The 26,392-nt window shown below is 34.9% G+C and overlaps 1 protein-coding gene across 3 annotated transcripts in view; it reads right to left on the bottom strand.

Moving 5' to 3' along the window:
- VPS13C (vacuolar protein sorting 13 homolog C) overlaps positions 1–26,392 on the bottom strand; it is a 187,592-nt gene that overhangs the window by 49,794 nt on the left and 111,406 nt on the right. For all 3 annotated transcript variants that reach the window (XM_082737311.1, XM_082737309.1, XM_082737310.1), the window contains 15 exons: positions 26,230–26,377; positions 21,994–22,144; positions 19,807–19,916; positions 16,623–16,792; positions 14,681–14,928; positions 12,890–13,119; positions 11,107–11,199; positions 8,349–8,714; positions 7,861–7,947; positions 6,451–6,606; positions 6,015–6,279; positions 4,255–4,415; positions 3,161–3,282; positions 2,366–2,660; positions 701–1,090 (listed from right to left, as the gene is read on the bottom strand). In XM_082737311.1, the coding sequence (XP_082593437.1) occupies positions 701–1,090; positions 2,366–2,660; positions 3,161–3,282; positions 4,255–4,415; positions 6,015–6,279; positions 6,451–6,606; positions 7,861–7,947; positions 8,349–8,714; positions 11,107–11,199; positions 12,890–13,119; positions 14,681–14,928; positions 16,623–16,792; positions 19,807–19,916; positions 21,994–22,144; positions 26,230–26,377 (2,992 nt within the window). The remainder of the gene's footprint in view (positions 1–700; positions 1,091–2,365; positions 2,661–3,160; positions 3,283–4,254; positions 4,416–6,014; positions 6,280–6,450; positions 6,607–7,860; positions 7,948–8,348; positions 8,715–11,106; positions 11,200–12,889; positions 13,120–14,680; positions 14,929–16,622; positions 16,793–19,806; positions 19,917–21,993; positions 22,145–26,229; positions 26,378–26,392) is intronic.

The raw sequence follows: 26,392 nt of genomic DNA, 5'->3' as shown, positions 1-26,392 counted from the left end.
CAATGATAGTCAAAGGATGAACAGCAGGTAACCAGAAAAGATATGGCAGACAGGGAAAACATGGGGGAAGAGGCATTCTAGCAGGGGATGCAGCACAGACAGAGGCCTAGCAGTAAATTGGGACAGTGTGTATTAAGCAATTCCAAGATAGGAATCTACAAAGGGAAAAAGGGACCAGACCACAAAAGACTAGGCTTAGGCAATAGGTTCCCTCTTGGAGGCCTGGCTTAGTGCTTCATACCTAGGTGGGCTCAGTTAATACAAGCCAAATCCAACTCTGCTACCTTCTGAAATGCTATTTCATCACTGAAATTCTTAAAGCTCTAAAATACATAAAATCAAGCTTTCTACCTGACACTACTAAAAGAACAGAAGTAATTCTAAAGGCCATGGAGAAAGGGACAATTAAGCTTTGAGAAACTCTTGCTAGTCCTAACAACCCACTAGATTATGTATTCCTGAAAAGTTGCATTGATGTATGATAAATATTTTTATTTATAAAATATATTTTATATTATAAAATATATTTTTTATTATAAAATAAATTTTATTTTATAATAAAAATGGACCTACTTGGACCTACTTCATACCAGTGGCATTTAGCAAACTGGTAAGCATGGATTTAAAGGAGGCTAATGACTCATGAGTTCCTAGATTAGGAATTTATCAATTTTAAATTGGTATATCAACCAAAACATACCTTATTTTTACTAAAAATGTTCTTCTTCTTGAAAGAGAATAAAATAATATCCCTGAAATCAGCTGGATGTTTCACATGAATGTCTTCTGAACAATACTGGAGAACCCGAGAAGTCTTGTTGATTAGCCAGTAGGGACTAAAGACAGATAGCACCATCCGGCTGCCAATTCGTTTGACATGTACTGACAAGTCAATTGACATCATTTCTGCGGAGTCAGAGGAAAAACACACAAGAAAGAATTCGGGAAGAGTATCACATATACGGAAATGTCCATTCCAGTTTCTGCCCTGATATTTTATCAGAACTAATTCCATTATTTCTCCACTGATTTTTGAATGTAGAACATCTGCGGCACTGCCTTCTGCTAGCTCATGAGTTTCCGCTGTTCCCTAAAAGCAAACAAACAAAAACTAAATTTGCTTAGTGATTTTTTAAAAACCTCTGCAATAGCAAAATCCATATTTTATACAAGTGCTAACAACCTACCAGATTCAGATTAACTGACAAGCCTTCAACAAAGTACCATGTTTACAGATTATGAATATCCAATAACCACTAATAACTAAAAAGAAAAGACTGTAACATGGCCAAAGGCAGAAACTGTCTTTTGGTCACCAGTAGGCCAACGGCCATAAGTTTTCAAAAAAAATGTCAGATCTATGCCAAAAATCAAAGGATGGATTCAGGAGTGCTGGCTGTTGTCTGTATTATTAAATGAGCCTTTCAACTGTCTCAACTTCAGCTTCATCTGCTCTTCACACACTATGCCTGGTGATTCTTACATAAAAAGAAGAAGGAAAGAGATATCAAACTATTCTGACAAGCTATCTAAGTAAGGCAGAATTATTTTTAAAATGAATAATGGCCACATAATAAAGCAGGCTTTCTTTTTGAAAGCTTCTCTTGAATAAGTACCATTTAGTTCATTTAATTCATTTTCGTCTTTGCATCTCAGGGATGACTCATTGTTAGATAAAGAAAAGACATAATTTAGGTTCCAACATTTCCAGACTTTTGTATTCTAAAATGTTGTGGCATAAGAATATAAAAATATTTATCATACATCAATGCTAAGAAATATTCCCCATTATTTCTTAGTCAGACTAATTATTTTAAGTTCAACAGAAACCTGGACCAAATAATCATATATTAACCTAAAAATAAAAACTTTAAAATTAACTTTAGAATAAAGTAAGATGAAGTATTTCCCCATTGGCTTTTTGCTATCTCTTAGCTAATGGAATTTTACTTAATTAATAGAGATTATTATGGTTTTTAACTCACAGCACATGCAGCAGAGTTCAGTGGAAGGGAGCAAAAGAGTCAAATTGCCTAGGTTCAAATCCCAGTCTACAACTTACTAGTTGTGGGTTCTCAGGCCTATCACTTAATCCCTCTGTGACTCAGTTTCTTCATCTGTAAAATGGGTCTAATAATAATACCTACTTCAGAAGGTTATTGCAAGGATTAAATGTGTTAATACATGTAAAGCACATGGCACAGTGACTGTCATATACTAAAAGCTGTATCAGTTTTTGCTGTTATTAATATTAAAGCATTACAAGTACACTATGGAAAATACTCAACTAAAAACACAGTAAAAAAAAAAAAAACTAGAATTCACTCTGCAATAATAAAGGTCAAACAAAATACAAGAGACATACTTCAAGTAAGTATCTTAGAGAATATGGGAGAAGGTTCCGCAAAGTGAGGGTAGGATAAAGATGAATAATATAAGCTGGATCCCAGTCTTCCTCATGGGTACATATATAGCTTAATTCATCAGGCAGAGCAACTGTATTGACAATGAGAGGTAAGAAGTTGACTTCGACTGATGGACACTGCAGCATGCATCTGACTTCTCTGCTCCTGTGAAGTTCTTCCTTCCAAGAAATATAAGTAGTAGATTCTTTGTACTGATTCTCTAAGATACCAGCAGGCTGAATAAATAACTGACACCTAAGGGAAGAAAAGACAGAGTGGGGATAAAAGTTTTTAATCAAAAACTTAAGGAAAGAAAATCACATTAAAACTTCTTGGTAACACTTATAAGTAAGTACTACGATTTCAATTTTTACAGATGAGAAAAATAAGGCTATGAAAGGTTAAGAAACTTGCCCAAAGTCATATAGCTAACCCAGGAGGAACTTTCTGGGGAAAAAAAAAAAAATCCACAAACAATCACCAGTCAGAAAAAATAGTCATTTCAAATATAAAGGCAATCTCATAAAGACAGATTTCAGAAAATTCTAAAACTTAGAATATACAATAAGAAATTTTCATCTGGTAAATTCAATGATTGAGTAAATCTATTAAATATGTCTTAAAACTGGCTTTTACATATCCTTAGATAATGAAAATATAAGGTTATTTTTTCTAGAACATAGATCCCAATCCACAGAATTAAAAATATGTATTATGAACCTTTTAAAACTTAGTATATTCAAAGAAGTATGTACCTATATGAGTCTAAAGGAACATGGAACTCCTCTTCAGGTCTGACTACTCCAATGCGCTCCAAGAGCTTAACATTCTTAACAGATTTATAGATGATGAACGCAATAGAGAAATGGTTTTTAATCTGTTAGATAAGAAAGACATACAAGTTGTTTAAAAAGATATAGATGCTTGAGAGAAAAATGTGAGCTGCACACAGTTACTTTCTGATCTAAAAAGTTTCAAACCCAATATTAAAGAAGGTATTTTTACAGACAATTGAAAAATTTGGAGATATTTAAATACTACATATGAGAAACTTGATGTTTAAGTGGCAGTTTAAAATTTCTAGTATATTCATATGCTCTATCCTCTGTGTTCACTGTTAGTGTAAAATAAATAATAATTTTGAAGAGTTCAGCCATAATATTTTCCCCATTTCATCATTTTTTCAAGGCACCATCTGAAAACAGGAATGATAGCAAAGGAAATATGAGGAAAAGTACTACAACTCTCTTTTCTTAACTATAATGGCATACAGGCTAGAGCTAATAGCAAACTGAGAGCTAACTATTGCCAAAAATGGCAACCTTTCATTTTTTATCTGATGTTCTAAGTAGAAAGAAATGTTCTTTTGATGACCATAAAATGAACCCGTAATAATGCACAAAAGAAAAATGGATAAAGCCTTAAAGGTAGAAAAGATTAAGATACTAAATTTTTTTTTCTGGGGAGATCATTCCAATATTCTTTCACACATACTTGAAAAATACTGTCCCAAGTGATATACAAAGAGAATGGAACATTATCCTATTTGACAACCAGCTAAAATTATTAATACTCCCATTTCTAAATCTTTAAATAGACAAAAACTTTCATTAATTTTAAACCTAGACCACAAAAAAAAATGAGCTTTCAAGTAACAAGACTGTTTAATCAGACATTTAATATGAAGACTATTACAAAAGCAAGTTGGATTGGAAATAGCAGCCAGTTCTATAATTTATTTTGCAACAATCAGTAGTGACCTAATGTCTTACTACTTTCCTATATCCAGCTAAATGATTAAATACTTCTTATTTTACTAGGAGGGACACAATTAACTTTAATGCATTACCTGCAGAGGAGAGCGAAGGGTAATTACTTTACTCCCTTCGGTTGCATCAATCTGTACCAAGACTGAATCAGAATGACTGGCATTGGGATTCCGTACATTATACAGTCGCCTGCCGGATTTGGCAACAGGAACTTTTGCAACTTCTGTATATCCATGAGGTACTAAGGCAGAGCACAAGTGAGAAGCATTCCAAGTAATTTACCTATATTTCTCTAAGAGAGTACTTTTCAGTAACTTAAAATAATGACAAGACCATTCTTCTTTATGACCAAAACTGATGACTACACAAAATGCTTTTCTAAGACATAGGAACTAACAAAGAAAGGAAACTAAAGAAACTAAAATTTAAAAAAAGAAGAAGAAGAAACTAGGTGTAAAATTTTTTGACCCAGAAGAGTTTCTTTTGGGGCTTTAAGTTGTATTAAAACCAAGAAACTGGGGCAGCTGGGTGACTCAGTTAAGCACCTGACTCTTGATTTCCACTCTGCCAGGAGAACTGGGATTGAGCCCTGCCTCAGGCTCCATCCTCAGCAGGGAGGTGGCCTGGGATTCTCTCTCTCTCTATCTCTGCCCCTCCTTACCCCCGCCCCCCGCTCCCCCTCTCCTGTACACACACACTCTCCCTCTCTCTCTCAAAATAAATAAATCTTAAAAACAAACAAACAAACAAACAAAAACAAGAAACAGACTCTTAACCCTAGAGAACAAACATGGTTACTAGCTGGAAGAGCGGTGGGGGGATGGTTGAAACAGATGATGGGGATTAAGGACTGCACTTGTTGTGATGAGTATCGGTATGTGGAAATGCTAAATCACTATACTGTATACCTGAAACTAGTATTACCCTGTATGTTAACTAATTAGAATTAAAATAAAAACTTTAAAAAATGTATTAAAACAAACAAAAAAAATCCAGGTTGTTCTTTATTCTTTCAAGTATATAGCAATAACATCTTTTTTTTTTTTTTTTTTGCAATGGTGATCATTACTGTCAATATTTTAGGACTTCTGAATACAGTTAATTTTTCTCTCCTCATTGAACACACATTCTTTTTGAAGCACACTACATATTGTATTAAGGACACAGAAATAATCTGATTTTCTAAGGTAAATTTTTTTTAAAAAGATTTATTTTAGAGAGAGTATGTACACACGGATGTGTTTAATCAGACATTTAAAATGAAGACTATTACAAAAGCATGTTGGATGTGTGTTAATGCGGGTAGAGGCAGAAGGAGAGAAAGCATCTCAAGAAGACTCTGAGCTGAGTGCCGAACTGGACGTGGGCTCAATCCCACAACCCAGAAATCATGCTAAGGTAATTATTTTAATTTTTAAAAACTTTTAGAAGATTGTTATTTGAGAATGCATGAGAGAGACAGAGAGACAATGTAAGAGAGAGAGCAAGAGCTAGTACAAAGGGGGTGGGGCAGAGGGGGAGAAGGAGAAGCAGACTCCCCGGTCAGCAGGGAGCCTGACATGGGGCTCCATCCCAGAACCCCGGAGTATGACCTGACCCAAAGGCAGACACTTAAGAGATGGAGCCCTCCAGGTGAGCCTCTAAGGTAATTCTTAATCAAATTTAATTTTCTCAAGTTTAGAGGAAGAAAAGGAGATAAGAGTTTATCAACTATTTGGTTCAATCCTTTAGAAATGTTATTTCTCATAGTATCTGCAGCAATTTCTACATATTTTATAAAAAACGAGTCCCACACCTACAATTCCAAATATACCCTTAAAATAAAATAAATACAGCATACCAAAGGTTAGAGTGAAGAAGGAGCTTTCTTGACGGCTCAATATAGATAATTTTCCTTGACGTGAAGGTTCCATGCTAGCATATTCCAATTCCAAATTCTGACCAGCATCAACATCATAAACACCACTTTTATCAAGGGAGCCTATTACTCTAAGATTATGATTGGGTTGCACCTTAATGGGAACACCTACAGCATTTTTCACTGTAAAAGGAGCTCTATCTTTTAAAGAGTAGTCAAAAGTAGAAGCAGTGCCCTCCGAAAAACCCTGAAAAGGAACATAACATCACAATAAAATTTTGCAAAATGCAATTTTTTTCCAAAATTAAACAAGCCTATACATTTTTAAGAAATTAATTTTGATGACAAACATTAATAATCCATACATGTCTCAATTTAAAATCCCATTTGAAAGATTACAAGCACAAACCAAACATACTCTGGCTAAATTGTTGAAAACATTTAGGCAACTTTTGGATATTGTTATATTCATCGTATCTCCTGAAGAAATATGAACTGCTGTTTGTGGCTCAGGAAGAAAAATAAAATCATCTCCTGGCATTAAACTTCTATCCTGGACTGGATTCTTCTTTACCTATGATGAAAAATAAATAACACATTTAAGTTACTAGTTAATTCATAATAAATTTTAAAAACTCTCAAAGAGTTAAATTCTCCTGAACTGTTCACTTTGTATTAAAACTCCTCAAAGGTTTCATTTTCAAAAATAATCAGTTCTTCACTTAGATTTATCACAGATCAGCAATCTTTCGGTGTATAATCAGGGCATGGGGTAATGTTTAAAATTGTGTCACAAACACACTCAAAGTCAGCTATGATTTTGTCTCTTGCGCATTCCTCAGAGCAAGTGCTAATGAGGATTCTAAGATGACCCTAAAGTCTAAACTGATCCTTTTTGGAGGTAATACGAAATTCCTTCTACTTTTTACTGTTAATACATATAAATAATATGATAAGCTTTCAACCAGCCATCAAATTCCATCATAGTTTTTGTACTAAAAGGGCTGAAAAGCCTTATAAAAAATTATTGTTAGCCTGTCTGTGTCAGAGACAGGGAAGTCAGAAATATTACTACTTCACTGAGAGGAAACTGGGACACAGATTAGGTGACTTCTCATATTTAAAATAAGAATCTGATGAGCTGATTTCAGTGCCTCACACTTCAGTCTGGCTACCCCAGAATTGAGTTGTGATAATCTGTTAAGGGTATACAACTCATGATCTTTTTAGTCTAGAAAAATGTGCTTTGGTATCTAGGATTCTGAAGTACTCTCAAAAAACACCATAAAGAGATAATACACAAAAAAATCATGAACTAGAATTCAAGTTTTCTCAAATTTTTTGTTATCTAAAACCAAGGAGGATCTCAAAGAGCTTCATTTATATCAATTATATCTATCACATGAACTCTACTAGAAACTGAAACTGAGGAAACTTTAAATATTCATTTAAAAATAATAATTTTATATTGAATAATATTTTTAATGAAAGGTAACTATTAAAGTTATCTTTAATAGTAAAAAGAGGGGCATTCACAAATCTCTTTAGTGTCTGCCTTAAGAAAAGACAGGTGGATTTTCATTTTTGCCTCAGTATCCATTCTGTTGCAATATCATACTGTGTCTGGAAAATTCCATTGTATACTTATGAGAGATTGAAAATAAGAATGATATGTAATGCCTGAATATTATTATGAAAATAGTTCTGATCCCTGGAACTCTCTGAAAGGGCCTCCAGAATCCTAGACAACATCTTGAGAATCACTGAACTAAAAAATGTGATTTCCCTTAGTGCCATTCAACATAAAGATATTTTATGGTTTCCTTACATCAAGCCTCAAATTCCATTGTCTCTTCCCTTCCACTCTCTCAATCAATGGCTCCCAAACAGCATGGGTCTCATTGTAATAGTGAACCTGGAAAGGCACAGAATTACAATAACAGTCTTTCAACTTAATCACATATTTCTATAACTAGTAGGAAAAAATATTATGTAACTAGTATTACATGTCAATCATCATTTTAACAACACACCTAAAGACATAAAGAATATCTATAAATAGCGTGCACTTTCCTTTTCTTTCTTCCTTTACTGCCATAAACAAATTAACAAGAAAATCTTTTAAAAATAATGACGAACTAAATAATACTACGCATCAAGTTAAATGTTAGAATGTATGATACATTCTAACTCATATATATATACTCATATATAGATTTATTGTGGCCATGCACAAACAAAATAAGCTCACGTCTTAATTCTGCAATTGTACTTTTGAGGAACTGACTCTGGAAACACTAAATGATGTGGTCATACCTCTAATGTCATGTCAGCAGTAGCAGCCATTAGGGAAGTCCAATTTTTAATATTTCCCGAAAACTTAGACTCTGCCAGTAATAAAGGTACAGTTCGATGCCCAAGGCCACATTCTAAGGTAACTTGAACCGACTCTACAACAACAGCACAATTTTCCTCTATTGATGGATGTTGAATGTCTTTGAAATTTTCTGTTATTTCTGTTGCCATGTCAACACCAAGAAACCAAGAGTTATAATCACTAATAGATTTGACACCCCAAAGATTTTCTGTTTCCTTAGATGTATCTTTGGATTCATCTTCTTTTGTCTTTGGAGACATAGCAGCCATGATTGTTATCACAGTATTCAGAATTATGGGTGAAATCTTTAAAAAAAGAAAGCGAAAAAACTTTAAGAATAAATTATTTCCCAGATGAGAAGAATATATAACAGAAAAATTTAAAAATGAATTAAAATAAGTAAATATTAAATATATTTCATTCATACCCAAGGAAAACAAAAGGGAATACACAAAACCATATGTCAAATTAACAAACCTCATAACAATGATTTCTGCCCAGGCTACTCTGGAATTAAGTAATTACTGTTATACATCAACTGTCAAAACGGGTGAAGTTAAATTGATCCATTCAGAGTAAAACAGTGTTATGTGAACAGAAAAATGTAGAAGTGTAACTGAATTTTTCATTTTTCAAATAGCTGCATTAACTAAGCCAAAGTGTATGATCCCCATCTAAGTATACATACATGGTTTTCATTTGTTTTACTGAAACAAAAAGCCTATGAATCACCAAGAATACCCTTACACTTAGCCTAATATCTGCAAATTCTACCTCTTATTATCTTCGCATAGTATCTTTGCTTGTCTCCTCATTCCTCTCACTGTGCTTTAGCTCTACACTGATGTCTTCTAGGTCCAGTCAGCATCCTCATGGCCCACCCTCTACACGTCCACCAGCATTATTTTTCTAAAACCCAAACCTGGGCATGCCTATGCCTAACATTTTCAGCTTCCTATAACTTTAAGGATAAAGTTCAAAGTTCTCTTTAGCTTAGGACACAAAGGCTTTTGTGATCTGATGCCTAATCAATTAGCTAGCAAGGGTTTCCCAAAGTGTGAGTAATACTGGGTTAAATAAGTGGATTCCTATATAGTTCAGTTCTCACAACCTCTACTTGTTTAATATACTAAAAAGATATGATTACATTACCAAAAGAAGGATTTGGTATGTACCTCTTCCCAAACTTACCTGTCAACTAAGTCCCTTTTTTGTCCTTGCCTTATTAATGTCACCTATAATTAGGGTTCTCAATCTTAGTAACTCTACCACACCCTTCTCTCCCGCCATGTGAGATCACCCCTTCTAAGCCTATAAAGGGTTTTTCATACCTCTGCTTTTGTGCATATTGTCGTTTCTGACCTGATAACGCTCGTCTTCCCTTTCCATCTAACCTTCATCAGATTTTCAAAACTTGATTAAAGTAGCCCCACTTCAAGGCAGCTTGCCCTGATGTCCTGGTCTGAGTTAAAGGCCCCTCGCCTGTGTTCCGAAGAGTAATTTGTGCATGCCTCTAGCTCTGAAAGCTGGACTCACTGATTTACTTCTTTCTCTTACATAGGTTATTAAGTGTTTTGAAGATAGGGACTATGTATTCCCAATGCCTTGTACAGAACATTTTTCATTCACAGTAAGAGCTCAAAACATGTTAGTTGAATAAACAAAGAAAATGAAAGATAATTCACCCAGTACCTTATCTATTGTCTTAGATTAAGTGCCTGCAAATTAAAGAACTCCACCCCCCATTTACTGCTTTAAGTTTTTAAAAAAGTAAATCTTCTAACAAAATACAATCTAAAACTACCTGGTACTTTAAAATATTGTTTAGCATGGTAATTCAAATGACATTAGTTTGAGCCTTGTTTTAATCACTATTGGCTATTTTATAGGCTACTATCAGAACCTCAATTTTGTGTCCTTTGAACAGAGAGAGAAATAGATTTTGAAAGTATTCTGCAAGTTCCATTTCTAACCAATCATGAGGTCATACTTAAACAATACAAATGCCATTGGAGAAGAGAAGTTTTTTTCAATATTTCCAATGTAAGAGATTTTAAAAAAGCAAATCCTAATAACTTATTTCTAGCATATATCTGTCATTATAAATATTTTCTAAGACAAAACATTTAATTACATAATTATTAAATTCAAATTATGCCTCAAATAAAAGCCTAAAAGTAACTTATGACAAAAAATAGCAACTTCATTTTACCATCCCTCCTTCCCTTCTCTTTCTACCCTATCTCTGTTGTTCCCCAAACCTAATCTCCCCAACATACACACATGTAAATAGATAAAAACTATTCTGATCATTTGTAGATATTTAAAAGTACTTTTTATTTATTTTTAAGATTTTTTTATTTCTTTATTTGACAGACAAAGATCACAAGTAGGCAGAGAGGCAGGCAGAGAGAGAGGAGGAAGCAGGCTCTCTGCCAAGCAGAGAGCCTGATGTGGGGCTCAATCCCAGGACTCTGGGATCATGACCTGAGCCAAAGGCAGAGGCTTTAACCCACTGAGCCACCCAGGCATCCCTAAAAGTACTTTTTAAAAAGATAGAAATAAACATTTGCTTTAAAGAAAAATGTATTTTAATGTTAGTGGTATTTACTAGAATAATGCTATAGTTACATGAGAGATCAAAAGATATTGTTAGAAAAATAAGAATTTTTACCCAAAAACATGATAGGCACTAACCTTAATTATAAATTCTTCAACCGTAATACTAATATTTTGTTTTCCTGAGGCCCACATACATTTTTCCATAAACAAAGAACAGGGCTGTAAGACCTAGAACAAATAAATGAAATTCATATTTCCTTACTAATACACACACACACACACATAAAATACACACAAGAATATGTCTTACTTTACTTACTTTATCTTTAACTGTAACCTACTACTAAAAGCAAAAGGTAAGTTAAACTAGCTGAGAATTTCTTTTGAGGGCTCTTCTAAACTACGCCAAATCTGTGAACATTATAAAAAGACCTTAAGCAGTTCTGATCAATTCCTCTATGCCAAATTCTCAAGTAATGATGCACACTTAATAGAAGTTTAAGATGTTTCATTTAATAGAAGTTTAAAATGTTTCATATCACTAAAATATCTTTTAAGTGATGCCCTCTGTAAAACATTTAAAATATCTGTAAAAATGAAGTAAAGATTATGTTAAAGTCTTACATTCACAAAGAAGTATATGAGGAAATTAAACTGCTTTTTCATTGTAATTTTTATGACCACTAAATCACCTGAAACTTATTTTAAATAAGGAGTCCTGGTCACACCTTAAAAAAAGACTGTGGTAAGAGAGGTAATGAATAATTTCCATATGATCAAGAAGAGGTCAGTCTTGAATATCGTCTAAGATTTTTTTTTTTTTTTGCTTTTTTTGGATGAAGTACTCTTTTAATAGATTAATTGAAAATATAAAATCAGATATAAAAGTAAATATTTTAAATGAAATTAAAATAGCAATAAATTTCACATTTAAAATTTGGTAAGTGTCATCAACACCAAAAGTCCAGAAACATGACATTACAAATTATATTTATCATCAGTTAACTGCCTACCACACACCTCTATAATACATTTTTCTATATTTTTTGGCTACTTACTATTTTTTTTTGCCTCTTCTTATTATGATGATTTCATTCATGTAAGGTTCTTATAAGAACAAATTTCAAATCTTCAAACCCAATGATGTATTAAAACTATAAAGCTTATATTTATATTCATAGATCATTAAGAAAATAAACGGACCTTGCACCTGAATTGAATGAGGGAATTAGTGTTGCATAACTTCCATTTAAAAAAAATTAGGATGAGCTTTCTGTGATATACCAAATGCTAAAGAACACTTCATGATAAAGTACAGACAAAGCCTAGCATTGGATTTCTTTATGTAAGCCACTTTGCCCACAGATTTTAATTTAAAATAACACTGCAATGAGTCATATGACAATCCTCTTTAAGATTAACGCCTCAATTTAATATTTAAAAATTACTGGTTGGCAATTAAGTTAATTAAAATCATATCTTTCAACAATAATGTGAACACATAACTGAAGTTAACTTTTAATACAACAAAACACAATCTCTTTTAGTCACATGACTCCCATTGAATTTTCACTCTAAGCTTAAAGATTTTAATAATCCTTCATGCATTCATTCATTCATTCATTCATTGGATATACTGTGGTAAACATAAAAAGCAGCTGAAAAGGAATGTTGATTTGTACTAAAATTCAAATATTGCTCAACAAAAGATGGCACAATGAAAAGGAGTCTAAAGGTAGTTTCCAGTTCTGTCATTAGCAGCCATTTAACATCTTTAGAACTCAAAATCTATATCTGTAAAACCTCAGGTTTGTAGTAAATAATCTCTCAAGTCTTGTAGAACTCTCATTTTCTAGGATTCTATAAATCCACTATTTCTGCCATTCTCAAGTGAAGCTTAGAATAAGCTAATTCTTACTGTGGTAATGTTTCTTCCTCTTTTTTCTCTGAGAAAAGGGCAAGCAAGGACTTTCAGATCTCTCACAGAAGCTTCCATCATCTGTTCAAGTTTGGATGTTGACAGAGAGAGGTTACACTGGAATGAGGCTGTCAGAGCAGGAGCATCAGCCTTTGTCAGATTGGCAACAAACACCACTTCTGGATCTGTGATCTTGGCCTTTAAAGTCATGTTTGATCTTACAGAGTCATCTGAAGAAAAAGAAAAAGGAACCAAAAAAGTTGTAGTAAAATATATCTTGTATATATTTTGTATACTCAATATATTGAGTATATGGTGTGTATAAGTCACTAAGCTCTTTCTAATATCTTGCTATAATAGATATGGCAGAATTAACAATATTAATAGTTGATTAATACTAGTGATAAATGATCATTAACAAATGCTGATTTTGTGGGATAATGCAATCTGATTTCGGTCATAAGAAGATCATTTCCACTTTGACCAAAAAGAATAATCTTGTTTTGAACTTGTTTTTGTCAGAATTAAGGTGAGTACATTATATGTCCAAGTGTGTATTAGGTTATGTTGCAGGGACAAGGAGGGCAAAATAGGAGGAGGATAAGAGACTCTTCATATCAAAGCTGGCTTTTGACTTTACTATAAAATACACAGTGTCCTGCAATTTATGGTATAAATACATTAAACATGTGTATGAACACAGAGATAGCATACGTGATTACTGTTTAGGAAAGCTAAGTGGAAAAATCAAATTCTGACCTTGCCAATAAATATCATTTTCCAGTCTTGCTGAGTTATATATTAGAAAAACAAATGCCTCAACTTAGAGAATCATAATTTAACACAGAAAAATCACTGGTCTACTTGGTAATGCTGGAATAAACAATTTATTGAACAGGGAAGTGACTTCAGTGCACATCAAGACCAGATATGTGCAAACACTCCACTGAGTTTAAGGTGTTTATAGTGCTGTCCAGAGGCATCATGCTGGTTGCTCCAATACCCCCACTCTCTGCCTCTATCTGTTCCACTGTTCTTCAGTGTGCAATAACTCTACCATATATTTTTTTTGAATAAAAGATTGCTCTTCGGGGTGCCTGGGTGGCTCAGTGGGTTAAAGCCTCTACCTTTAGCTCTGGTCATTATCTCAGGGTTCTGGGATCGAGTCCCGCATAGGGCTCTCTGCTCAGCAGGGAGCCTGCTTCCTCCTCTCTTCTCTGCCTGCCTCTCTGCCTACTTGTGATCTCTCTCTCTCTCTCTGTCAAATAAGTAAATTAAAAAAAAAAAAAAAAAGATTGCTGCCAGCCAAAGACCCAGATTAACTCCCTCAATTTTGGGGTAAGTAATGTTTTTTTTTTTTAAAGATTTTTATTTATTTATTTGATAGAGAGAGATCACAAGTAGGCAGAGAGGCAGGCAGAGAGAGAGGGGGAAGCAGGCTCCCTGCTGAGCAGAGAGCCCGATGTGGGGCTCGATCCCAGGACCCTGAGATCATGACCTAAGCTGTAAGGCAGAGGCTTAAACCACTGAGCCACCCAGGCGCCCCTAAGTAAAGAAATGTTAATGGCAGAGCTGGAATCAGAGCAGAGGTTTCCTAGCCTTTAATCCAAAATATATTTCTACTTTACCTCTCCTAAAAATTTATGCTTACTAAAGTTTTTCCAAAGAATACATTTAAATTGGAAAGAGCAATTTTAGTTTCTTAAATTGTCCATTCATCTTTTTTCTTATTTGTAATCTTTGTTAAAACATATGACAAGTTGTCATCTATGACAGGTAAATTCTGCTAACCTTTCTCCATCTTGATTTTTGCTGTGGCCGTCTGTCGTAGTGGAATCTGTGCTTCTTTTGCCGTATTTTCTGGATTCTGAGACACAGCTTTGATAAAGAAATCTGCTACTGTCATCAGAAACTCCACACTGGCACATACGTATAGCTTGTCAAGAACAGCATCAACGTGACTTCCAGTTTTGCTTTGGTTGTAACTTATATCAATCATAGAACTGTTGTCATCTTGGTCATTCTTTTTATCAATCATTCTAAAAAATATACACATTCATTATTTATTTCCTGCAAAAATAATTTAAAAGATGAAAAAATTGCCTAAACATCTTAATCTTTCTTTCACCTTTGAGTTTTTAATCTTAATATAAAACAAGTCACCGTTAACCAGAGTCTAATTAGCTATAAGCAACCAAGACATAGTCTCCTAATCTCCACAGCAAGATTCATGTTATTAGCCTTTTATAGAATATTTTATAATTATAATGCAATATCAGAAAAATAAATGAATGACTATTGAAAGGAATTTTGGCAATTAACAAAACGTATTAATGTGGTTTCACAAAATTTAAAGGATAACCTCTTTATATTATTTTACAAAGTAAAACCTCCCTGAACAAAATTTTCTCCAAATATTCTATATAATTTGAATCCAAAAGTATTCAATCCAGTTCAAATCAGCCAGTGTTTGCAAGTGGCTGCAATGCTGGGAAGCCAGTGTTTATCAAGTGGCTGCAATGCACACATGCTAGGAAGAGCAGGTTTCCAAACAGAGGATGGCCTTCATCATTCTTGCCTACACAACAGTGGACAGCCACCCCAAACATAAAATTTGCAAACTAGAAAAGCTGGTTGCATAACAGCACTCTTTTCTCTTTTCTCATTTATTCAGCTCTAGGAAAAAGAAAGGGCTCAGAAGTATCCAGTATGTATTCAATGGAGTCCCAGTTTAGGGAGGACCATAGTTTTTCTCCAAGGAATATTAAGGACAAGAGTATTATGTTTCATTATTTGAAACATAATTAGACTATTAAAGTTACATTATTTCCCACTTTATTGAAGGTTGATATAAGCTAATGTTTTAAAACTGGGTTGTAAGGTGAAAATACTAGGGATTCCATTTGTAGTAAAACTTTGAAAGAAATTTCAGAACACTGTTTTAAAAAATTTTTTTTAGAGATTTTATTTATTTATTTGACAGACAGAGGTCAGGCAGAGAGACAGGCAGAGAGAGAGGGGGAAGCAGGCTCCCCATCGAGCAGATAGCCTGATACGAGGCTCAACCCCAGGACCCTGAGATCATGACCTGAGCCAAAGGAGAGGCTAGAACATTGTTTGAAAATATATAGACAAAACAATGGTGCCCCGGTGGCTTAGTCAGTTAAGCATCTGCCTTCAGCTCAGGTCATGCTCTCAGAGTCCTGGAATCGAGCCCTGCATCCGGCTCCCTGCTCAGTGGAGAGTTGCTTCTCCCTCTGCTCCCTACCCCATTTGTGCTCATGCTCTCTCTCAAATAAATAAATAAATAAATCTTAAAAAATAATAATAATATATATATATGTATATACACACACACACATATACATATATATAGACAAAATAAATAAGACAAAGATCTAAAACTTTCACATTTTAAAAAAAAAATCCTGCCTACTAAGGATAATTTAGAAAAATATATTACCAACAAACCAACCATGTGGACTTCATTATTAAAATTCTTTACATTCTCTTAGTTCCTGCTATTAAGACAGTACTCCATTTTATTAGTAAATGTCCCTTTAATTCAAACTTCAAAGCAGTTGAATCTGGTATCAGCACTACTTCTCAATGCACTTCAAACTGAAGTATGACCAAAGACCTCTTTTGATAATCCCAAGCCTAGCAATCAATGCAATCAATGCTAGGCAATATCAACCTTACACAATGCACAGCAAATTCAGAGATGACAAACCTTGATGTTGCTCGCTCAATGCCTTCTCTGAGATCATCAAGGGTGCATGTCTTAAGTTTAAGGCTGACATTCATTGAGCCATCCTTAAACATCTTCCCTACAGAGGCCATAAGATGTAGTCTGAGTTCACCAAGCCGGAAATTGTCATTGTGAAATGAAAGTTTGGATTCCTGTGGCATATTTTCAAGCAAAAGAATCAATTATTTTTAAATAGTCTGTAATTACTTTTAAACATATTTCTTAATTCAGACAAAAGGCAAATCAATGAAACAAAATTTAGAAGTATGGGAGTTAAAATAAGAAGAAAATGGATTAATGTGTGTGTGAGTGTATAGGTACATACAAAAAATATATGTGTGTTTGTACGTATTCAATAATGATTAATATATTAAAATTTATCTCACAGTTTAATGTAAATAAAAATAATCAGGAAATATTTTTATTAAACACTCTAACATAAATATTTAATGAGCTCTTCTGTAAAAAAAAAAACTGTGATAGGAACTATATGGTTTATGAGAAGAACAAGATATAGTAGGTGAGCTCAGTGAGCTTACACCCTAACAAATATAGAAAATAGAAATACATTACAAGAAACATCATAAGGAGATGCTTTAAGTTGGAACTGATCAAAGATCAAAGGCTGACATGTGATCATTTATTTATTCATATTTAATTTCCCATATGACACAAAGAATATTAAGTGATTAGGTAAAGAATCCAAATAGCAAAAGCTCAGAGAGTCAAAGAGATCACTGCGGGCTGAGAAAAATTTGTGAAGGTGAGAAGTGAATTAAGCCTCAGAGACTGGGTGAGATCAGATTGGCTGAGAGAAAGTAGAACAAATTCTAGATGGGGATAAAAAAACATGACTGAACAGTTCAAAGATGTTCTGAGGGGACAAGGTACAAGCTACATAGGCTTGAATATTCTAGTTAAAGAATGGTAGGATATGTAAGTGTAAATGACTAAATTCTACTCCTGAAACCAATATTACACTACATGCTAACTAACTAAAATTCAAAAAACTAAAAAAAAAAAAGAAGAATGGTAGGGAATGAGGGCTGAAAATACAGGGACCTAATTGAGGTCTCAAATCTTGAACCAAAGATTTAAATTTTCATTTACATGAAAAAGGAACTCAACCTTTATTTAACTGTAACATATAATCTCCAAATTCTGTAGGTAAAGTCTGTATGCCCAGAGTTTAAAAAAACAAACCCCCTCAAAAAAGAAAAAAAAAACAACAACAACAAAACCAACCAACAAAAAACTCTTCCAGGAAGTAAAGACTCAGTTATAACTGCTCAGTCTAGACGATGGCACTGATGGTGATGTGCCATTCCTGGCACGCTGGTTCTAACTCTACATCTGCCACACTGCATGCAGACAGTACATCAATGGGTCAGGCATTATTGACATTATTATTGGCAAATTTAGAATGTAATTTTTAAAAATGTAAATAATTCACAAACTTTGGGTCTATAATTATTAATAGAAATGACCTGTGACACAACTTTTGATCACAATATATAGTTCCAGATGTAAACAAATTTGACCCACTGAATTTTTTTTAATATGATAAAATTCAGATAACATAATACTGAATGGTTTTTAGTAAAACTGGAAGTTGTAAATGGTTACATGAGATTCATTTAGGAAAATGAACTTGTGTCAATGTCTAGTATGGATAAAAGGAAAAAGAGCAATAAACATGGAAGCCATTGCAGTAGGGTGAACGAAGAAGTTTCAAATAAGTCAGCAGTGAGAAGTGACAGGAAAGAACAAAGAAAAAATGACAATAATCAGTGTATTGTATTCAGTGTACTCAGTGTATGAATGAAGATCAACAAAGAAAGAAGTAAAAAAAGATACCAACATTCTAAGGCTGGGAAACCAGTAGAATGACGGTACCTTGAGTGAAATAAAGAATACATTTAACCATTCATTTTCCATTTGGCCATTTTCTGTTCTTTTCATAACAATAAACATTAGAAATAAAAGTTCTTCGTTACATAAATGGCAGATACTAGCTTAAGGCACAACAGGAATAATACATGAATATTGTGTAACTTTGAGAAAACAGTATAAAATATAAGATAACAAATATTAACTACAGATATAACCAATGCAGATTATTGTTATTATCATATGATGTATTTATTATGAGTATTATGACAACTAAGCTAACAAAAATATTTATTGAAGATACTGTCTACACAACAAAAAATAACTTCTAAAATACCACTGGTACATTAATTACATCAAATCATGGCAGGCACCTGGGTGGCTCAGTGGACTGAGCCTCTGCCTTCAGCTCAGGTCATGATCTCAGGGTCCTGGGATTGAGCCCTGCATCGGCCTCCCTGCTCAGCAGGTAGCCTGCTTCCCCCATCTCTCTCTCTCTCTGCCTGCCTCTCTGTCTACTTGTGATCTCTGTCAAATAAATAAACAAATTTTTTAAAAAATTATGGCACTAGATCTTGGTTCTTCAATCCACTATTAAGTATCTTTCATACATATCTATTACATGTAATATTTATTCAACACAAACATAATTAATGCTTATACATATCTTGGATAATCATGAATTTTAAAAGAATCCTCTCATGTTGGGGCAGCTGGGTGGCTCAGTCATTAGGCATCTGCCTTCGGCTTGGGTCATGATCCAGGGGTCCTGGGATAGAGCCCCACATCAGGCTCCCTGATCAGCCGGAAGCCTGCTTCTCCCTCTCCCACTCCCTGCTTGTGTTCCCTCTCTCACTGTCTTTCTCTGTCAAATAAATAAAGTCTTTAAAAAAGAAAGAATTCTCTAATATTCCAAAGCTACTCCTGAATTATTCTCCTTAGTTATATATATACATATATAGCTATGTAATTAAATTACACATGTAATTAATTACTTACATATAAAATCTCACATATAAAATTTCTCTACTAGAGATGATCTAAGTGGTTTCAGTGCTGATGTTACTTGGAAAGAAGTAAAAACTTTTTCCTTAGCTGAGTAAGATTAGAAATACTAACAAAGTGAAGATATAGCAAGAGTAATGTATATTCTATAGACCAAATAGAATTTAATAGACATTGATTTTTTAAATAGTCAAATCAAAAACTGCCAGTATTCTGAAAGTAAATATCAAGAGCTAAAGGTTTTTTCTAAATAAAGACATTTAGTACATACCTGGTTGATATCATTATTATAAAGGACAATGGAAAGAGACTCAAAGTGAAAGTCAAATTGGAGAGTGACACTTTGGTCCATAGAAAGCTTTGAGTCTGGCAAATCTTGTTCTGATGGTTCAAACATAAGTATGAAAATTAAAAAGCTTTAAGAAGGTACGGTATTTTATACTTATTTAAAAAGCTAAATAGTAACTTATTATTCTAAATATGTATCATACTTTCTAGGATTCTTTAAACCATATTACAAGACAATGAATTAAAATAGCCATGATTTATTCTATATGTTTAGTACAGGGCAGAATGATGAGGGCAGGCCATCTACATTTTTTAAAGAACAAAAAGAAGGGATCTTATACAGTATCAAGACAACATTTTTAAAAAAGTCCCACAGAGTGAGACTGCTCATCACAGTTTACAATTAATAAAGCATTTAACTTAAATGGTTATAAGCCAGTGTCAAGAAATTATGAAGCACAGAAAAATAAAATACTTTGTCCTTGAACAGACAACTAGACAGTAACCTCTGTGCAATTCTCACTATCTGTGTAACCTCTGTGTAACCTCATAGTGCAATTCTCACTATATTTAATTACCTATACCACCCAACTCATTACCTTGATAAGAACAGAATATAATTCAATAGCAGAGTCAAAGAGAGCTCAAATACAACATGGGGCAGGGAGCTTTTGGAATTCTGAGGTAAAAGAGATTTCAAGAAGTAATTTTGTCCATTTCCTCATTAATGGGCAAAAACCTTTTAGACAACAGGATTAAGAATAGATACTGCTTTCGACCACTCTTACAAAGTCATTTTATCATCTCTTTTGGGGATTGCTTCTATTCTTTGATCATTTATAGGGAAGTGCTCTTACAAGATGCTGGAAGAACAAACATTGCATAACTTTAACCACATAAAGGCAGAAGCATTTCCAAATTGGAAAACACTAGGGTTTTTTTCCTTCACTTTTCCTGAAAGTAATTCACATTCCAATTTTCACTGTCTGCTGCTTTCATCTGAATTCACAAGTTCTCCCAAGGATCACATTAACCATATAGCCAGAACCAGATACACGAATTGACCTCAGTTGAACATAATGAGATCATTAATCACATAAAGCCTGCCTGCTATTTTTAATTCATCTGTACATAGTTCTTGTCTAACCAGAGCAACAGCCTGCTTATCTAGCATTTATCCATACTGTAGCATAAACCCAATCTTGGGAGAAGATGCTGGGCTCACTGAGCTCATATAGCACTCATTACTATCCACCTCTAACAAAACCTTTTGCGCACACTGCTCTAGTCATTTATTTTGTGACAAACACATAAAAACACAAAACACACTGGGTCCAACTATAGAAGAAGCAATATTAATGGTATTATTAACTGGCAGTTTTATCTATTACTTTCTGAAGTATTAGCTGATAATCTGAGCATTATAAAAGCAGAGCAGTCTGGGGACATTTATTAAGAAGGACAAGGGGTACTTCACCTCTTGCCAGACATGGAAATTTTAACCGAATATTTACAAGTCTAAAAAAACATATGATGTTCACGTCAATGACTTTAAATGATGAAAAAACAGTAGAAGTGTGTTTTACATGACTGTTCTGAGCAAGAAGGATACGTTTACTTTATAAAAGTTATCTTTTTAAAATGACTGAATTTAAAAGGCTCAGTGCTTGTAAAAGATTCCATTCTAATAATCTGGAACATTCCCTTATATATGTGACTACATCATTCACTGATAAAGCCAGATAAGCAAAGCTGTTTTTATACAGCTTCAATATGGGCCTGCCATCTGAGTAGGATGCCAAGATTCTTTTCTCTCTATTTTTTGGGGACCTTACTATCCTGCATGCCTACTTTGCTATTTCTCAAGGTCTACCACCTCGGTGGCTCTTGAATTCAACAAATTCATGTTTTACAAGTAAAGGGCAAACATGCATTCTGCAGACAAAAGGTGGCCTCTCCCCTTACAGAAGACAATGAGCATACCTCCTTTCCTTGGGAGCTCCAGGCAGCCCCAGACGCTGTACCAGCCAATTTTCCACAGTAAACACTACAATACTGAATCAGTTCATACCACACTATACTAGACAACTAAAAAGACCACTAAACATAAATATGGCATTAACATTAATTTTTCTCCATGATCAAAGCAAAAATTCTCATCAATTTGTACCTTTTAGGTGGTCGGGCCCACCTAGAACATCTTTTCTTACTCTTACAGCCTCTTGGGTAGACTGTGTAGGGCTTGGCTGTGAAGAAGCTTCTCCAAGATTTTCCAGCAAAATTTTCATTAAAACTGTTAAGTCATCTTCACTGAGAGCAACCTAGAAAGCAATAATAAGTTGTTGTTAATATAAAGGAATAAAAACACAGAATATCGTATTCATGGTTTAATTTACAGTTCCTCAAATTCAATGTCCATCTGAACAACAACAAAAAAGGAGTTGGGGCAGTAAATACAGGAGAGAGCTATTTCATCTTATATACTATGAGACACTCCTCATGTGTGTAGACATACTTCTGTCTGAACCCACGGCCAAGGCCCTGCATCCATCATCACTCTTTTTGCCTTGTCTGTTTTTATCTTTCTTGATGTTCCTGAGCCTGTGTTTCTCTCCACTCTCCCTATCTCCTCATCTCCACTCTGCCTCTCTCTCTTCTGGCCCAGCAGCAACTCCACTTCACTTCCATCCAAACTCAGTACAAGAAGAGAGCTGTTCAGTTTCTAACCCCCAACAAGAAGTAAAAAGATTCTCTCTTGCAATGCAGCTCTTATTCCCTGTGTGTGTGTGTGTATGTATGTATGTACATACACACACACACACATATATCTGGACATACCTAAGAATATATATATCTGGACATACCTAAGAATAATCAAGAGTAATGTCACTTAGAAGAGTAACTAATACATCTACGACTAATTTTTTAAAACCAAAGTATAGAGCAGGAAAGGAACATCTAATTCATCTTTTACCTTTATAAAAGGGGATATGTGACAAGAAAAAAGAAAGAAAAGAGAGAGAGAAAGATAGAAAGGATGGAAAGAGGAGAGGGAGGGAGGTAGATCAACAGCTTTTGAATCAGGCAGCTCTGTATCAACACTGCCACTTTCAGGCTCAGCCAAGTTTCGTAGCCTCCTAAACTCAGATTTCTCAATTGATTAATTGATTAATGGATGGATTCATTCATTTAGACAGAGAGAGAGAGAGATCACAAGTAGGCAGAGAGGCAGGCAGAGAGAGAGGGGGAAGCAGGCTCCGTGCTGAGCAGAGAGCCTGATGCGGGTTTTGATCCCAGGACCGTGAGATCATGACCTGAGTGGAAGGCAGAGGCTTAACCCACTGAGCCACCCAGGTGCCCCATGGATTCTCAATCTTTAAAAGAGAAATATGAACCACCTGAGTGGCTCTGTTGCTTGAGCATCCAACTCTTGATTTCGATTCAGGTTGTGGTTTCAGAGTCCTGAGATCCAACAAACCCTGCACTGTTCCCCAAATTAGACCCATATCGACAGAAAACTGCCTGATTCCCAGCCTAAACGAAAACAGGGAAATATTTTAGCATGAGATAATGACCAAGGATTTCTTCTTTGCCCCAAGCCCCAGTCCTAGGAGAACAGATGTCACTTTAACTCCCTAGAACTTTCTTGTATATTCATTCCCAAGTGTGATATCAACCAAGATATTACAACTGCCTGAACAGGAGCTAACTTCACCACCTTCTCAGCTTTACTGCGATTGAAAAGAACTGAATCAAATACTTAGGCTGATCCTTTAGTAAGTCTGAAGGACAATTTGGGAGATGGCCCCACAGTTGTTTAAGAACTGTGAAGCTGGGGCGCCTGGGTGGCTCAGTGGGTTAAGCCGCTGCCTTCGGCTCAGGTCATGATCTCAGGGTCCTGGGATCGAGTCCCACATCGGGTTCTCTGCTCAGCAGGGAGCCTGCTTCCCTCTCTCTCTCTCTCTACCTGCCTCTCTGCCTCCTTGTGATCTCTGCCTGTCAAATAAATAAATAAATAAAATCTTTAAAAAAATAAAAAAATAAAAAAAGAACTGTGAAGCTGATCTACCTAAAACAACTCACTGATGTCACCTACCTGATACCCTTTCTTAGCTGCACTCCAGACCCAAGAAAAGTGGACTCATACCAGTGAGGGGGTGTTCTAAGAGGCCTGGATTGCTGACACATTAGGCAGTGGAAACTACCCACTATGGCTATATTCCTGATTAAATAGGAGTCATTGTAGTTAAAGTGATGATCACATTTCGATGTTAAACTGATGGATTTTTTATTTCATTTAGATCTTGTTTCCCCATTATAGATATGGTTGAAGCCCCAAGTTTACTTCTATGAGACCCCCATTACCTCTATGTTCCTTTTCAGAGAAAGATACTACCGTGAATTACAGAATTATTCTTCCCATGAATGCTTTCTTACACTTACCACTATTGGATTCCCTATAAATAATATATAGCACTGTCCATTGTTTTGCTTATTGTACAATTCAAAATAACATAAAATTATACTATCATTTTGCAACTCAATTTTTTCCTAAACATTTTTATGTTTAGGATATAGCCATTTTGTTTCATATAGTTTTAGCTCACTCATGTTATCTGCTTTATAATATCCACTGTATGAATATATCATCGTTTGGTCCACAATCTCCTACTGAGAGACATATAGGTTTTGGTTTTGGGGGTGTTTTTTTGATGGATAATAACTTTTTTTTTTTTTTTTAATTTCTTTTCAGCGCAACAGTATTCATTGTTTTTACACCACACCCAGTGCTCTATGGAATCCGTGCCCTCTCTAATACCCACCACCTGGTTCCCCCAAACTCCCACCCCCCACCCCTTCAAAACCCTCAGATTGTTTTTCAGAGTCCATAGTCTCTCATGGTTCACCTCCCCTTCCAATTTCCCTTGACACCCTTCTCCTCTCCATCTCCCCTTGTCCTCCATGTTATTTGTTATGCTCCACAAAGAAGTGAAACCATATGATAATTGACTCTCTGCTTGACTTACGTCACTCAGCATAATCTCTTCCAGTCCCGTCCAGAGACATACAGGTTTTACTCTTGCTTTCAGCAAACCTATAACCACATAATCTTTGAAAGCAAGGGGAAAAGGTCCAATACAAGACCTGGGATCTAATCTCTTAACAACAAGGGGGAAGTTAAAAGAAGAGTCACATACTCTGCAAGAGAGAAGTCTTAATGACGACTCTTAATAGACACTCTTCCATATACTTTATCCAATCATAATACACACAGGACCTTTCATCCCTACAGCAAACTTCAATTTTAATTTCTTCCCTAGACCTTGCTCCTTTGTCCCTTTCTGTTTTATCTAGATCTAATTCTGAAGTAATCACAGTTATTAAAAATGACTAAATTTTTATTTGTTCATCATACACTCTGTTTAGTTACTTTCTCTCCACCCCTATCCCCTACTGTTTGGCTTAATTGTTCCACCCAAAGACACAAAAGGACCATAGGATTCCTATACCTCCATAACTTTCTTTGACAAGTATTTCTCCCTGTGAGCAAACACATGACTTACTAACTACACTATTACAAATATTTCTACACTAATGTGCTTACCAAATATACATATTCATCTATTTAAAATGTCTAACTAAAAGAGTGCTTCTGTACATTAAAAATACTCCTAAGTAGAGGGTGGGGAATGGGACATCTGGATGTTAAGTGACTGACTCTTGACTTCAGCTTAGGTAATGATCTCAAGGTCATAGGATTAAGCCCCATATCAGGTTCCACACTCAGCATGGAGTCTGCTTGTCTCTCTTCCTCTCCCAACCTGTGCTCGCTCTCTCTCTCTCTCTAATTAAAAAATCTTAAAAAAAAAATACTCCTAAGGTGTTTTGAACGTGATATCTAAATATTACTTTATACTGTCTTAACATTCAACTGCCTAAAACTTCAATAGAACTTTCCAAAATTACTAATAGTATTTTCAGTAGACTCCAATGGCTTTTATCTCAGACTTCTTGCTGGGTTTACCAGATATGTGACTGAAGTGAAATTTTTAAAGAAAAGTATGAGAATTCGGATGACCTCATTTTCAGTTAATAAAGTATTCTTTCATCACTTAAAAAAAAAAGATTTATTTATTTGAGAGAGAGACAGACAGCAAAGCAGGAGGAGCAGAGGGACAGAGAAACTCAAGTAGATTCCATACCTGCGCCAAGTGAGGCACTCAATGCAGGGCTTGATCTCACAGCCCTGAGATCAGACCTGAGCCAAAACCAACAGTTGGATGCCCAACCAACCATGCCACCCAGGAACCCCAGCTTCATCACTTCTGATGCATGCTAGAATGGCACTGTGGTCAATGATAAAAGCCTACCTAGCAATTTTCATATACTCTATACATACACTTACCAACATAGGCTTTAGTCTTCCTTTTATCTCCATCCCTGGAATTTGCACATACCATGCTGCTGCTAAATTTCGCTGTATGGACAAAAGCATGTTGACTGGTTTTAAAATTTCAATTTCATGTTGCGGCAAGCCAGCCTGCAAAATAGTTCTGAAAGATAAACAA

This window comes from Mustela nivalis (assembly GCF_964662115.1).
Source record: "Mustela nivalis genome assembly, chromosome: 6".
In the NCBI taxonomy this organism is placed as follows: domain Eukaryota; kingdom Metazoa; phylum Chordata; class Mammalia; order Carnivora; family Mustelidae; genus Mustela; species Mustela nivalis.
This window is presented reverse-complemented; position numbering and strand designations above follow the sequence as displayed.